Source organism: Tinamus guttatus, unplaced genomic scaffold, assembly GCF_059628265.1.
Source record: "Tinamus guttatus ecotype Peru unplaced genomic scaffold, ASM5962826v1 Tinamus_guttatus_pri_ptg000472l, whole genome shotgun sequence".
Taxonomy (NCBI): domain Eukaryota; kingdom Metazoa; phylum Chordata; class Aves; order Tinamiformes; family Tinamidae; genus Tinamus; species Tinamus guttatus.
In genome coordinates, this window is record NW_028289006.1 from 1,408,887 (window position 1) to 1,423,735 (window position 14,849).

Here is a 14,849-nt window from a genome sequence, read left to right on the forward strand (position 1 = left end):
GCCAGGCGCCTGCCCTGGCCCCGGCGCCGCTTGGGCCGGCGCTCCGCGGGCGTCTGGCTCCTCCGTGGGGCCGGGGTGGGACGGGGCCGCGGTGGGGCTGGAGCTGGAGCAGGCGCCGGGCTGAGCCGGGGCCTGGGGGTGCCCGGGGAGGTGGGTGGCAGGGTCAGGCCTGCCCGTGCCCTCCGGGGCTGCAGGGCCAGCAGGGCGATGCTGTGGGTCCCCAAGGGCAGCAGCGGGGTCCCGAAGCCAGCAGCTCTCTAGGAGCTGCTGAGCGGTGTCAAAGAGGTGGAGAGGATGGCAGTGATGTAGCGGGACGGTGTCCTTGCTCCTGCCATTGCTCGGTCAGAGGCAGGTGCCTGGCTCAGTGCAGCAGCTGGGGGAAGTCTGCTCGGTTCCCTCCTGCTGCATTTCCCATGTGTCGGCATGGGGCCTCTGCGGAGGCTGCCTTCTCCGCAGCAAGGGAGGCTGGTTTGTCCTAGGAGCATCGTGAGGACGTGCTGGGAGGGGGCATCCCCAGACAGGCAGGCAGGGGCTGCAGCTTGGGATGTCAAGTGGGGAAATGCAAATCAGCAAGCTGCTAATTAAAACCACAGAAGGCTGGCGCGTTACTAAAGATCTATATTATCTTTCCAGAGCTCTGAGCCACTCGGAAGCTCCCTGGGATCTGCTCTGAGCTCGTGGGACATTGCTCGCAAGCACCCTCCCTGCAGGCATGTCCTCAGAGGTGAAGGTCCCCGTGCCCTGGGGCCACGTGGCAGCCAAGGCCTGGGGCCCCCCGCAAGGACACCCCGTGTTGTGCCTGCACGGCTGGCTCGACAACGCCAGCACCTTCGACAAGCTCATCCCGCTGCTGCCCGCAGGTGGGCCTGGCTTGTGGGGGAGGCCCTGTGCGGTGCTTCAGGGCTGCATGACTCGTGTTTTCTGCCTTTCAGGTCACCGTTACGTGGCGATGGATTTTTCTGGCCACGGCCTGTCATCCCATCGACCTGCAGGTTCGCTCTACTACTTTATGGATTACGTGAGCGAGGTGCGCCGGGTGGCAGCAGGTGAGCAGTTGAAAGGACCCCCAAGGGGATGTTTGCACAAGGGGTACCCTATCTCTTCTGCCCCTTCAACTGATAGATGACAGTCAGTAATGGGGGAAGGCTCAATTCCATTCTGCTTCCATCCAGCGTGATGTTATGACCACAGGCTGAATAAGCATCCCTCTTTCTCACTGTTTTGTGAGAGGCAGAAACAATAAACCCTGGGAAGGAAAAATTTCTGCCCAGAAAAACAATAGTGGTTGAGTGGTGGATGCAACTAAATAGCTCAGTTTTGCCAGACTTGATGTCTTGTAAGCAGCCAGAAACCTCTGACCAGTGTTAGATATAAGTTGGAAACTCTTCTGGTGCCTGTTTGTCCATGGATGGCAACTTGGTGCTTGCTTTAGTATAATACAAATAGATCTGAAAGCTGAGATAACTTGGGCTCTTTGTAACTCCTGGTCTGACTGCTTGTCTGTATGCTGATCTCAGGGGAGTGTGTGGCATGTGTACAGTTTTGTATTCCTCATTCAGCAGAGAAAGATCCCCTAGACCCCCTCCCCCCTTCTTTTTTCTTTTTTTTTTTGATATGCCAGAGGGTAAAACACCCCTCTCAATGATGCATATTTCAGATAGGCAGTGCTGATGAAGCAGTATTTTCCCATACGTTTCTTCAGTTGTCCTAAAAATGGACTGAAGAACTTCATGTGCTGAATGGTGCAAAGACCTTTCCCTTGGCATAATCAGGCTTTCCCCAAGGCAGCATATCTGGATCTATGTCCATATGGCTCTTGCTGAACTCCATGCAACAGGGTGCTCTATCAGAGTGCCTGTCTTCGAGCATAAGCTGTCCGGCCAGGCTCCTTTGCTTCTTGCCAGTCTTGTGTCTGGCAACGAGTGGAAATTGGCTCTAGTATGTTGCCATATGGAGGGAGCTTGAGAGCTGCCTGACTTTACTTCCAAGAAAATGGAGATGGTCTTTTTCTTTAAAGCTGGCCTGCTCATCCACCTCATTTCTGGATTAGGAATCAAAGAAAGCAGCAAAGAAAACCTTCTGGGGGAAGGGGCCTGTGCTAGTGGGAAGCAGTGTGCTGCTGCTGCTCTAGTTCTAATATGGTGCTGCCTGTTTTTGTCTGTTGCCACTTAGCCTTGCAGTGGAAACGGTTCACCCTGATGGGTCACAGTATGGGTAAGTAGCTCTTGTAAGCTGTGAGATTCGTGGAAACGTGAGTCAGTAATGAACTTAAAAGGCGCGTGCTTCTAGGAACTGGGTTGGTATATTTATTATGTCATTTAAGGTACAAGGCTCCTGACTGAGAAATTCAAAAATTTGCACCTGTGTTTCAAGTGCCTTTCAAGGCCCTGTACTATCAGCAGTGGGGCAGTGGGAACTGTTCCTGTGTCCCTCTCCCCCAAGAGGAAACAGTGCTGGGTACAGAGAAGTGTTTTAAAGCAGGAGTGTTTGCAGTGGGTCTTTTTGGTGCCACAGGCTTTGTTGCCATGTGGGGGGCAGGCAGGGCCCTTCTTCGTGGGTTACAGAGTTTGCTGTGAGGAGCCAGGACTCCAGAATGCCCTTTCACCCTTGAGACACAAATATTTTCTTCCATAATTTGGGTTTTGCTTCCCAGGGCTACTCTGTTCCCAGCTTTCAGTACCTACAAGCTTTTAACTTAACTTTTAACAGCCCTTGGCCTGTGCTGCCTGTGAGGGAGATAGGGCTGGGGCAGCCCAGGGAGTCTGGCTGGCCCAAAGCCCAGTAAACTCCCTGCTGAGAGAGCTTTGCTCTGTAGTTTTGTCCCATGGTACAAGAGGCATTTGTGCTTTCAAGGTGGCTTTGAATGTGGGAAGGGGAGCTCCTACCACCCAGATTGTCTTATGCATAACTGAGCATCCTTCTTTCCTTTGCAGGTGGGTCTGTGGCAGCAATGGTGAGTAAAGCATTCTCTCTTCATGGGGTTTGCGATTTCTGCAGCTGGGACAACACAAGGGAGAGGAATAAAGGGACAGACTGTGTGTGACTTGGGTCTTAGGGAACGGGAGGCCCTTCCTCCAGTGCAGCAGGGTGAAGACAACACTCAATATTCAGCTTTTCTTTTCCACTCATAATGTTTCTTCTCCCCTTAGTTCTGTCTCCTTTATCCTGAGATGGTGGACAAGCTGATTCTGCTGGAAAGTGTTGGCTTTCTGCTAGCTCCAGAGGTTAGATTTCATGTCTCCTCCCCTTCCTTTTTTTTTTTTAATAAATAATAATAATAAGAGATGGAATGGGCTTTTTCCTTCCATTTGTTCAAAAAAATTTCCAAACAAGCCCACAGATGTGACCAGTTCCTGGCAGGGCACACAGTTCTCAGCAGTCTTCAGTTTGGCAGGCCCAGACCTGCTCCTTTGTGCATAGAGAGAGCTCCCCACTTAAAGAGAGGCCTTTGTAGGACACTTAGTAGTCTTCGGCATCCTGCAATCACGTAGCAGTGAAATTTGCTCATCTGTGCCAGGCCCTTGTACAAAGGGAACTGGAACGTCTGTCAGAGCAACCCTTTGCCAAGGCTGAATATTTGCCAACAGCTTGTTGGGTGACCTCGGTGCAAGATGGGTGGATTTATTTTATTTTATTATTTCATTTTGTTGTTCCTGGCAGGATGTAAAGCTACATTGCCAAACTGCCATTGTCACTACCAGATGCTGAGACTTCAGTTGGCAGGAGCAGGGACAGACGCCTAGGGTCAGAGCCACAGAAGATGCCAAACTTCCGTTGTTATTTTGAGCAGTTGTCCTCAAATCTAAAGTGGGATGGGGGGGAAAGGAGGAAAAGGTTGCAAGGGTAAGGCTGATAACTTACTCTACAGCAGTGTTTAATTATTTTGCTCCTGCCTTGCCTGCTTGTATTGCTGTTCCTTTGCCTCCAGAAATAGGCATTTTTAACACAACGCCCCTAACTGATGCCAGTTCTGAGGGATGTTAAAGGGTGAACTCCTGTCACAGTTAAGGGGTAAAATCACCTAGAAATGAGGACTCACTCCTGTATCCCGTGTTTCAGGACGTTGACGAGTGGCGGATCTCAAAGCGGATGATGATCGACAACTTACTGAGCCTAGAGGCGAATCAGCCGCCTCCCAAAGCACGTAGCCCCGAGGCAGCATTGCAGAGGTGGGTCCCCATCTGTCCACTTGTGCATTTGTGATCTGCCCTCACCCTGGATGGAGTTACGTCCTGCATGAACCAGAGGGGGAAATTGTGTCCCTGTACTGTCCACTTCAAGTCCTCGTGTGAAATCTAAGCAAGACCTTTTGCTTGCCTTTCCAGCTTCCTACTGTTTTCTGAAGGAGTCTGAGAGCTTGCTGTCATCTTGTCATGACACTGTTGCTTCACTTCCTCCTCTTTCCAGCAGTACAACCTCTCTGCCATGTCTCCCCCAGGCTCTTAGAAGCGAACACACATCTGACAGCGCAGAGTGGGGAAGTCCTACTGCAGCGAGGAGCGACTGTGACACCCGCTGGTAAGGGGCCCGTGCTGCTTGGAGACAGGACTGGTCACAGCGGTGGCCCAAGGCTGGATGTGGGAAGAGAGCAGTGCCAACAGCCATTGTCTTTCAAAGGGAACAGGGTGTCCTGGCTACGAGTTTGTACAGGCTGCATGGGAGCAATTACCTCCAGAGGCAGAGCTCCTCAGTCCCAGCAACTGCTGTTGGTGCTCGAGTCCTAGAATGGCTAAAGAAAAGAAATCAAAAAAGGGAGAAACCTGAATTCATCCCCTCCCTCCTGTCCGAGAAGGTTTTGGGCTGACCCCAAAGGGGAGGGGAGGCAGACACATGAAAGCTTTGTATGAGACATGAAAACCTTCTCTTGTTTCATTCCAGGACTGGTGTATAACAGAGACATGAGAGCCCAGATGGTGAGCATTGCTGTTCTGACTTGCCCCCTGCTGCCTCTGAGCCCTGAGCTTGCAGAAAACACAGGGAGAGTTGAGAGTGAGCCCACTCACTGAGCCCTGCCTCCACCCAACCTTTTACTTACTGCTTTCCTAATTGCCACACGTCTTTTAAGTGCTGCTGTTAAAAGAGCTTGCACTTGTTCATTAACTGACTCAGCTTACAGAGTCACTGGAAAATATTACTGAATCTTTTTTAGCAGTTCTTTCTGTGCCAGGGCCTCCTGGCCACATTTTCCTGCTGTTTTAACTCTCCAGGCAGCAGATGGATGTAGGCTCCAGGTCAGCTTCTCAAACAAATCAACCTTGTAAGAAGTGGGTGACGGGGCAGAGCAAAGTCCTCATGCCTGATAATACGATAATTTTGTGTCACTTTTAAACAAGTAGGGCCTCCTCTGCCTGTGCTACTGCCAGAACATGATAGCCAGGCCATTTTACCGATCTCTTTTTTTTTTTAGCAAAAAGACTTTGAAAGCCTTTCTGTGCTGTGAGATGACTCCCATTTGCGCTGCATTGCAGCAGGCAGCATTGGCAGCACTGAATGCAGCTGGACAGGAGCTGCTGCAAGGCCAGCAGCTCTTGTGAGCAGCCCATGCTGCCCCACAGCAGCCTTGGGGCAGCAGCCTCCTCTGCACTCAGAGCTACCACTGCTGTCCCTGACTTAGCCACTCTCCTGGCCTTTGCACCCACAGCAGAATCGGGAGTTCCTCACCGTGGAGCAGTGCGTGAAGCTCCTGCAGAAGATCCAGGACCGCCTTCTCATCATCATGTGAGTGCAGCTCAAGCACAGCATGAGAACGAAGGCAGCAGAGAGTCCTCTGCCACCCGCTACTCTGCAGCAGTAGCCCAGCTGCCGACTCCCTGGGTCAGGTCGCTGAGACCACAGTGCCTCCCACAGGAGCAGCTTTCCCTGAGTCCTGGACTGGGCTGGCTCCTGGAGCCTCTCCAGCTTCCTCCACCTGGCACTGTGCTTCCCAGATGGACTCCCTGGGGTAAGGGCACCTGGGAAAACACATGGCTTGCCCTGGCCTCCCCATAGTCCCTCCTTAACACTCCCTTCCTGCAGAAGGAAGACTCTGGCAGACACATGGCCCTTCACACAACTCCACTCCTACCTAACTTGCCTCATGGACTCCTTCCTGCTGTTGCAGGGAGACACCTGCCTCTGAACCCCCTTGGCCTGCACAACTGGGTAACCCCACCCCAGCTCCCCCTGCTCCTGTGGGTCCTGGAGCCCTGTCCTAAGCCGGCTCCAGCAGGTGCCCTCCTTCCACAGCCCGGGCAGGCAGGAGCTGCAGGGGAGGTGGCCGAGGCCTGTGTGGGTGGCTGCCTCTCTCCACCTTCCTGTGCATTTTCCCCTTGTGCTTGGAGGGGCAGATGTGCAAGGCTGTGTTTGCTTTAGCCTTTGTGGCCCTGCTAGGGCCTCCGGTGTAAATGAGATGAGAAGTTGAGACAGGAGGTGCAGTTTTGGTTGCTTGGGCCTCTGTAAGGAGGCTTTGCCTGTGTAACTGGGCATTGCTCTCTGTCTAGAAGCATCATCACTCTCAGGGCAGGTCCACTAGAGCATTTGGAGTAGGGCTCTGGGTCTTCACCCTGTATCATCACGTGCAGCACAGCAGCAGTCAACGATCTTAACTTTGCAGGAAGTCTGATTCTCAAGGACAGCTGTGCCAGTCCCTTCTTTCCCTCTGTGCAGGGCACAACTTGGGATTCATGTTTAAAGCAGCAGCATGGAGAAGGAACAGGGGGGATATGTAGAAGCTGGCTAGAGGGAAAAACAGCAGAAGATGTTGTGGAGGTAGGGAGCAATGTGCTCAGACAAGTTAAGGAGACAGCCTGGTAGGGGGAGAGTGCTAATATTTAACCAGTCTCCACTTTGATACTACTAGGCAGATGCCCAGGGATGATTTGATTAGATAGTAACACTAATAGCTGAGTTGTGCCTTGTGCTCTTGACTGCCACGTATGATCCTACTGCCCTGCAGTGCGCAAGCAGCCCCAGTGTGGCTCTGGTGTACAGCTTCATGGATCTGTAGGAAGGAGCTAGGTGTAGTGCCTCACTCTGTGCTAAGAGCACTCCTAGGCAGGACAGCCACAGACACCAGCATGGGTTGTGCTGAGCCTTACTCTTAACTTGCAGAGGAGAAGATGGACTCTTGGTGCCACGCAATCTACCACCAAAAAATACCTTTGTGAAACTACAGGAAGCATTTGCATCCCTCCTGAAAGAGGTGAGAGCAACCCTCATCTTCGCCTTTCCACTCCATGGGAGCAGCTGCTAGAAAGTAGGGGGATGGATGCACCCCCAGTAGGGAATTTGTCCTTAACAGCACCCCTGCTGCTAAAGTCCCTCTCCCTCTCTAGGCCTACTTCTCTGCTCCCCCATCGCTGTTCTGCCTCCCTCACTGTCCTGGACTGTAATCTCCCTTTATGTGATGGGTTTGTGCTTGGCACATTTGCAGCCATACAACATTCCCAGCCCTTCTTGGAGATCCCATCTTTGTATTGTCTCCCACTTCAGTACATGCCACACAATAGGCAGTTTCCTTGAGGGAATGCTTTCCCGGTTCATATCTTGTGTCCTCTTTTCTTTTCCAGGGCAGACATGTAATACAGGTGCCTGGGAACCACTTTGTTCACCTCAATGAGCCTGAGATGGTGGCTGGGAGCATCAGCAACTTCCTGACTGCCCAGGACACCAGAGCCAGGCTCTAGGCAGGTTTTCGGCAGCTGGAGGCCAGAACAGGATGCTGAGAAGGCTCTGCCTCACGTTCAGCATCAGTTTCACGATACTCTCTCCTAAGCTTAGCTTGCTGAAGTGGTGGAAGCAGCTCTGCTGGGGTTTCCTGGAGGAGAACTGAGCCAAGTGTCTCAGTTGTCAAAATAATCCTTCCCTCCCAGCTCTGGGAGCGTGGCGATAACCCCCAGGAAGCCTCACACAAAGGGAAGTGGCCTTCTACTTGCTCCTAAATTCTGCAGCCTGAAGTGCAGCAGAAATACAGGCACAGTCCCCCTTCGTGGCAGCACCAGTGAGAGCAGTTGCAGAATTGCAGAAGATACATGGCTCCTTCTCACCTGCCCTCTGAGGATGGTGCAGGCAGGGTCAGACCCACTAATAAAAACAGTGAACTGCTCTGCTTCTCTCCATGGGTGCCTGAGCTCAAGAGGCCCTCGGCATCTCTGTTCTATGGCCAGAGCTGTCACCGTGGTAAAACCAGCTCAAATGAGAGCTCACTTGGGCATGGAAGGCCATTTTCAAAGGACTCCTAGGGTATGAGTAATTAATCCTCCAGCCAAAGCAGCTGGGAGAACTATTAGTAATGGGAAAATTGGTGGAGATGATTTCTGTCCCTCTAAGTAAAGATTGATCACTCACTGCTAATACTGTCTTCTTGATTACATGTGAGAGTGAACCTCTCTTCTTTGGGGATGCTCACCCAAGCAGCTAACGTGCTAATCTAAAGGGAAGGCAGCGATTCTCCATGCATTCTGTTTCAGATGTTGCACGTTAAGTTTCCATCTGCTTCCCAGGCTGATGCAAAGCTAGTTGGAGCAAGAAGGCCTCGTGGCCTGCTGCCCTGGACACTGCATTTTGGCCTGTTTTCCACAGAAGGGTCAATGCATTTGAACAAGGCTCTGTGAACTCGAAGGTTTCCGTCCTGTACTGATGTTCTCCCTTCTATACACTCTTGAGGCAGGAATGTGTAAGGCTGGGGAGTTTCTGCACCTTTCTGATCACGGCAGTCACGGAGCATGACGGTGACCAGTCTTTAAGGCCCATGTGCCATGAGCAGAAGCAGTGCCCTGGATGTCCCCTTGCCATCCTTACCTTCCTCTTGTAGACAGGTGACAGCTTAAGCTGAACACAGCCTCAGAAGGGATGGGGTTCCTCTGCCAAAGCCAGGCTGCCATCTCACCTTGTTCTTGTGAACATGCCAAGGAGCAGAAGCTCCTGTAGCCCAGCCCAGAGCTAGCAGTAGAGATAGAGGTGCAAAATCTATTAAAAAGAGGAGCTGCCTGGGGAGGAAATACTGAGGGAAAGAGCAGTGCTCTGCATCAAACCACTGAACTTTGCCTGGCACAACTAAGCTGGAAACATCCCAACTTTGCTTTGGCCAAGCTCACATGCTTCCTCTTCTTCCCCACCTTCAGACAGTATCAGCCTGCCCTGTGCAAAGGACAACCACCAGAGGCCATGGCTGTTACCACCATCACACCGTGCACAGGGCTGTTTCAGAGCAGGGCTGGGAGAGAGGCATTCTTGTGTTTTAGGATAATAGTAGCAGTTTATTTACAGTTCTTCAGTCATTCCCTGTCCCTGCAAAGGCTGCGCTGCGTGAATTCTGGCTCTCACCAAGGTTTAGGAAGGTCTTGGTGGCAGGAAGATATCATTTGGCACGGGGAAGGCTTCAGCCTCCTCTGCCCTGTGGATTCTGGAAGCAGCGCCCCAGGGCTGGACAACAGCAGTGCAGACATGGCCAGAGAGCAGGAGATGCCAGTGTCTCGGTCCTGGGATCTCCCACCTCAGATCCGATGGCAGGAACAACCTGAAGCTGCTTCAGTTCTTTGAAACCCTTTGGCACATGGGATCCATACACGCCTGTCCCTCCCTGTCCAGCACAAGCAGCCGAGGAAACGCTCCAGCACGGCTCAGTACGGCCGGAACTTGCGCTGGGCTCGCATCAGCGCAATTCTCTGCTTGTCCTCTTCAAACTTCTTCCGCAGCTGGGCAATGTCTGCAACAGACAGGAGGGAGAGGACAAGTCACACAGGAGGGCAGCAGAGTTCCACCTCCCTAGGGAGCTTTGCCCCAGCTGCTCCCGTCAGCCCTGTACACACTGGAAGCGGTTCAGTCCCAGCACGCACTAAGACACCCTTCCCAAAGCTGATCCATTCGGGGCAGGGCTGTGGCGCCAGCCACTCATCACCTGCGGTGCTGCAGCTCCCTCTTGAGGAGGGGAACGGTTCAGCTTCCCCAACCTGTTGTGCTTCTGTGCTGCCTGCATAAGCCATATTCTTCCAACTCTCTCAAAACATTCACACCACCCCTGCCAGGCCAGGGGGTGGCATGCAGCCCGCAAGACCTGGAGAGACCATTCACATAACACAGTTAACTAGTCACCTACAGCAACCCTTGGAAGAAAAATGCTGCTCTTAAGGCCACAATACAAGAGAAAAGAGACTTGGGAAGGGGTAAGAGGAGACAGAAGCACTCACGTTCCCTCTTGGTCTCACGGTGCTGCCAGGCATAGAAGTTGAGCAGCTCTTTGCGGGCCCTTTTCCGCCTCTCCCTCTCCAGCACACGCAGGTTGGCAGCCTCCGTCCGGGGCAGGCCGGGCTTCCGGCCCTTGCGCGTCACCTTCACCCAGCCCTCCTCATCCGGAACGCCCTCCTCCTCTGCCGCTTTGGCTTCTTCCTAAAAATACAGAAGGGAAAGGCTGGAAACGTGCTGCCAGCTCCCACAGCCCCCTTACACTCAACATGCCTGGTTAGAGCTCTTTTGCTTCTGCACAAGATGTGAAGGAGAGCACAGGACAGAGGACCTTGGGACCAAGCACAGGGCCAGGCAAGCCTCAGTCACTATCACATGCCAGACAGGGTCCAGTGTGTTTGTGGGCACCTCCTGTAAGTCTCGAGTGAAGGATGAGGCACTACAAGCCAAACCAGGACCTGGTCTACAGACACTACCCACCAGCAAACAGAGGTGAACACTCCTGCCCAGCAGTGTGTCCCCCTCTGCACCATCTCCAGTGGAGCTTCTGTGCAGTGAGAGACCCTCTCTCTTTTCTTTGCCCCCAAACTGCTTCCCTGGTCTCTTCCCCAGCCTGGCCTCACCTCTGCTATCTGTTTGTCATAGTCTTGCATGAAGGCATCCACCTCAGCCTTCAGCTCTTCACGATCCACCACCGAGGCCGCGTAGCTGGCAATCCACTCTGTGACAGGGAGGACAGAAGTCAGCAGTAATCTCTGATAGATGTGAGGCCTTTGAGCTTCTCTGGGGGAAACTGATGTAGGGTCAAAGCCCATTTACATCCACCCTCAGCCACCCCACTGAACTGATTCACAAACTGACTTATGGCCCAGGCCTTGGCCTGTAAACAACTAAGCACTGGGAAGAGCTTGTAACTTCTCAGGCAAGAGCAGGGCATCCTCAAGCCCAACATTCAGGGCTGTTCCTGCAAAGAGGTTCCACCCAAAGTCCTGTCATCTTGACGAACACCTCGTGCCTGTTAGTGAGCCTGGCTCCCAAGCCCAGGGCAAGCCCCAGCCAGCCTCTCTATACAGTACTGAGGAGCGAGGGGGAGAAACTGTCCCTCCATTGAACCGAGTGAGCCTTTCCTCCCATAGGGACACAGATCTGTATTCCACAGCTTTCACTAGAATAAGACAACTACCTTAACAGTAAGAAAAGGACAAGAAAACACTGGATGGCTTCCCATTCAGTCTTTGTATAAAGTGGTGGGAATTAATTTGCAATACATAGCATAGGATTCACTAAGGAAGAAGCATAGCTTTTCCCTGCATTGGTTAACAGGGAGATACGAAGGAGGACTTACTGCTAATGCCAGTTTTCACAGGATGACTCTCTGTTGATATCAGCAAGGGTCCTCTCTGCGCCAGGGCCTTGGCTGCCTGGACACCAGCTGGGCTCCTGAACACCACATATGCTACTCGGAAACCCTAAAAGAAAGGAGCCCGCAGGCCAGTCAGGTAAATCTGGGAACTGGTGACACTGCAAGTAGCTGCAGTACCATGAATAAATCGATTAATTAAACCAAACCAAAGATTGCATTAGAAGAGCAAAACAGAAAACAAATTTAAGTAATCATGCCACCAAATCCCCCAAAATGTTTTTCCCATATCTTACACTTCAAAAAGCACCATCCAACACTTGAGATCTCTTCCTGTTCTCACTGCTAAAGCATCAGTCCCTTCCCCTAAGCTTTACCTTTGTCGTTTTGGGGTTGAAGAACTTGGACTTGAGTGTGTCTGTTTTCTCTGCTACTTCTGGCTTATCACAGATGTCCACAGACTGAACATGCCCACAGCTAAAGAACAGCCTGGACAGAGATTCCTTGATATAGACATGAGAGGAGAAAAAAAAATACAGAAAAGCAGTGTGATTTCTTTCCACACGTTCACACCGGCAGAAGGCATTAGGGGAGAGGGGTTTGCTGACAAAACCCACAGAGCCCTTTGCTGGCTGCTCCCACCTGGCCACACACTGCCCCCCAGGCCCCCATGCACCTCCTGTGGGGCCCTTTCAGGCCACCCTCATCCCGGAGGGACTGCCCATCCCGCAGCTCATCCCGCAGGAAACTCCTGCCCGGCACCAGCAGCAAAAGCACTGGAAGGGGGCCCAAACTCACAGGGGACAGAGATCCAAGGGGGGACAGGACTGATATCTTAAGGGACAGGCCCCGAGGAGACACAGACCCGCGGACAAAGCCCTAGGGGACACGGAACCCCAGGAGAGGGACCCTGATGGGGAGCGGAGCCCCGGGGGGTCACGCAGCCCTGAATGGACAACGCCCGGCAGACACTGCCAACGGCCGCAACCGCCATCCCAAAGCCTGCAGCGGCCCCACTCACCGGGCCGCAGTACGGGGGCACGTTGAGCACGAAGAGGGTGCGGCGAGGCGGGTGCGCGGGGCCGCTGCCTTCCCGCACCCGGTGCTCCTTCACCAAGAGGTAGTGGGGCGAGCGCTGCCGAGGGCCGAACTTCACCGCAAGCGCTGCAGGCGACGCACCGGTTAGAGACACCCCCGTCCTCCTGGTCTCCCTCCTCCTCCCTGGCCGCCCCGGCCCAGCCCGCCCCATGGCCCCTCACCCGCCCCATGGCCCCTCACCCGCGTATCCCGCCGGCGCCGCGCCGTGCACGCGCTCCGCGGCGGCCGCCATCTTAGCTCGGCGGGAAGCGCGGGCCGCACGGGCCGCCGGGAGCTGTAGTCGCCGCGCTAATGGCGGCGGAGCGTTACCGCCCTCGACAGGACGGGACGGGACCTGCACGGGGCGGCCGGGAGGAGGCCGCGGTTAAGAAGCGGCGCCATCCCCCTGCTCACGCGGGTTGAGGGGGCGAGGGTCTGGCAGGGCTTGGGAGCGGAGCGCAGCCGGTTTATTTTACACGTGAGACTGTTGCTTGCAACATCCATTGCGGCTCTGCCCTCCTCCTGGTGTCCAGCTTCTGTTTACAGAGCCTGGCTCTAAAATAAGTAGAGTTTAGGTGGAACCGCATCCCCCTGAGTCTGATGCAACTTCTCTAACCCCATCATTAAAAGCTCTCTCAAGTGGCAGCTCGGAGCCAGGGTTGATGGAAGCAACAGGGGCTGACAGGAGATGGAGACCACCAGCTGGGCTCCCCTCTGTGCTCACAAGGACCCTCAAAGCTCCGGGACAGGGCTGTAGTGTCAGATAGAAAAACTTCACACAGTGCTCTGTGACAAGTCCTTCACTTGCCTTCTGCTGAGAGCAGGTGCTATGGCCCCAACCGCCTCTCAAGACTCTCCCAGCCAACACCCAAGCTGCTACTCCAGCCCCTGGAAATGAATCTTGTAAAGGGAAGAGTGGTTTGAGATGAGCAAAAGTCTGATTTGCTGGGGAATTTGCATTATTACAGCCCTGCAAAATAACCAGAGAACCCACAATGAGCCTTTGGGTAGAGCGAGCAGGGTGGATGGTTGAGGAGCTTGGGTTGTGCAATGATGTGGTGGCAGAGATGCATTTTTGCAGTCACAAGTTTCTCAGGAAATTCTTGGCTAAGAAACATGGAAAAATAGCCCATTATTATAAGGCCTCCACAGGGCAGTGTGTGGATAAGGAAGTAAGCTTCTTTATCCACAATCCTTCTGAACTCTGAAAACGAAGACCTTAACCCCGTGAGAACAAAATGTAAAATGCAGCAAATTTGCTCACTACTCGAGGCAAATAACAGAGAACACTACAGAGAAAGTTGCATTTATGACTGAATAGAATAAAAATGACAAAATAATGATAGATATTGAAGCAGGACAAATGTACAAGGTGGTCAAAAGTTAGCGAAAATAAGAAACAATATGGAGTTGACTCACAGAATAGATATCCAAGTTAAGAACATGATCAGAAGGACTGGTACATGAAAATTGTAAAAGTATACCAGGCAAACTTATGAATTGTGGTATCGTACTGGAAATCATTAAGTTTTTGAAAAAGCAAAACAGAAACTCTTACAAATTACTTACCACCTTTTCTGGACAACCATAGTGAGACAGTGCTGGCAATGTGTGTTTTGTATGTGCATTTATGATCTCAGTTCCCTCCCCAAAATACTCCTCTCCCCCAGGACAACCATGCTGAAAGGAAATATGGGTGGTAGGTGAGCTCAGTGAAAGGCAAACAAGACTAGCATGAACACAAGACTGGCAAGAATAATCCAGGCCAGTGAGAAGGAACTTCAGAGCTGCAAGGTAAACTGCTTGAGAAAGCCTGGCAATCACCCCAGTGCTCCCCATGTTTCAGGGCTCACTGAAACAATTACGTTACACTAGGAAGAGTTACCTAAGCAAGTTAAATTTCACCTAACTGACTTTAGACTGCAAGGCAAATTGTAGAGTGGTATTTGGACAATTATCATTGACTTCAGGGAGAGATTAAAAAGTAAAAACCCAGAAAGGATTTACTACATGGATCACAGAGCTAGGTAATAGAGCAGTAGTTCTTCCAAGGAAGTATGTTAATGTCATCGTAACTTATCACAGATCACCTAAACACAGCACTCAATAGCAAGTTACAGTTTTTTTTTTTTTTTTGTTGGAGTGGTTGCAAATGTACTAATGAAATATGACCAAACCATTCTTCCAGAAAAGATATGCAGCCCCATGTCTCCATATTTTCATACTCTAGCTAATAAAGTAGCTTAACCCC

General features: G+C 52.3%; 2 protein-coding genes across 2 annotated transcripts; one reads left to right on the forward strand and one right to left on the reverse strand.

The window, feature by feature from the left end:
- Nucleotides 1–664: 664 nt before the first annotated feature.
- Nucleotides 665–7,701, forward strand: SERHL2 (serine hydrolase like 2). Its single transcript, XM_010213446.2, has 11 exons — nucleotides 665–860; nucleotides 933–1,046; nucleotides 2,173–2,214; nucleotides 2,934–2,953; nucleotides 3,150–3,224; nucleotides 4,060–4,169; nucleotides 4,439–4,518; nucleotides 4,879–4,913; nucleotides 5,642–5,718; nucleotides 7,090–7,180; nucleotides 7,548–7,701. The coding sequence occupies exons 1-11, from the start codon at nucleotides 713–715 to the stop codon at nucleotides 7,662–7,664; spliced, it is 909 nt and encodes a 302-aa protein (XP_010211748.2). The 5' UTR covers nucleotides 665–712; the 3' UTR covers nucleotides 7,665–7,701.
- Nucleotides 7,702–9,252: 1,551 nt separating this feature from the next.
- RRP7A (ribosomal RNA processing 7 homolog A) lies at nucleotides 9,253–12,865 on the reverse strand. The gene is made up of 7 exons (XM_088532967.1): nucleotides 12,800–12,865; nucleotides 12,543–12,685; nucleotides 11,899–12,024; nucleotides 11,507–11,630; nucleotides 10,785–10,882; nucleotides 10,167–10,365; nucleotides 9,253–9,685 (listed from the first exon to the last, which is right to left on the reverse strand). The coding sequence occupies exons 1-7, from the start codon at nucleotides 12,849–12,851 to the stop codon at nucleotides 9,600–9,602; spliced, it is 828 nt and encodes a 275-aa protein (XP_088389093.1). The 5' UTR covers nucleotides 12,852–12,865; the 3' UTR covers nucleotides 9,253–9,599.
- Between the last annotated feature and the right edge of the window lie 1,984 nt (nucleotides 12,866–14,849).

Coding starts and splice junctions, on each gene's coding strand:
- RRP7A (XM_088532967.1), bottom strand. CDS start 12,851: ATGGCGGCCGCCGCGGAGCGCGTGCACGGCGCGGCGCCGGCGGGATAC. Junction 10,883..11,506: donor TGTGAAAACTGGCATTAGCA/GTAAGTCCTCCT, acceptor TCCCTGTCACAG/AGTGGATTGCCAGCTACGCG. Junction 10,366..10,784: donor ATGACAAACAGATAGCAGAG/GTGAGGCCAGGC, acceptor CTGTATTTTTAG/GAAGAAGCCAAAGCGGCAGA.
- SERHL2 (XM_010213446.2), top strand. CDS start 713: ATGTCCTCAGAGGTGAAGGTCCCCGTGCCCTGGGGCCACGTGGCAGCC. Junction 4,170..4,438: donor CCCGAGGCAGCATTGCAGAG/GTGGGTCCCCAT, acceptor TGTCTCCCCCAG/GCTCTTAGAAGCGAACACAC. Junction 4,519..4,878: donor AGCGACTGTGACACCCGCTG/GTAAGGGGCCCG, acceptor GTTTCATTCCAG/GACTGGTGTATAACAGAGAC.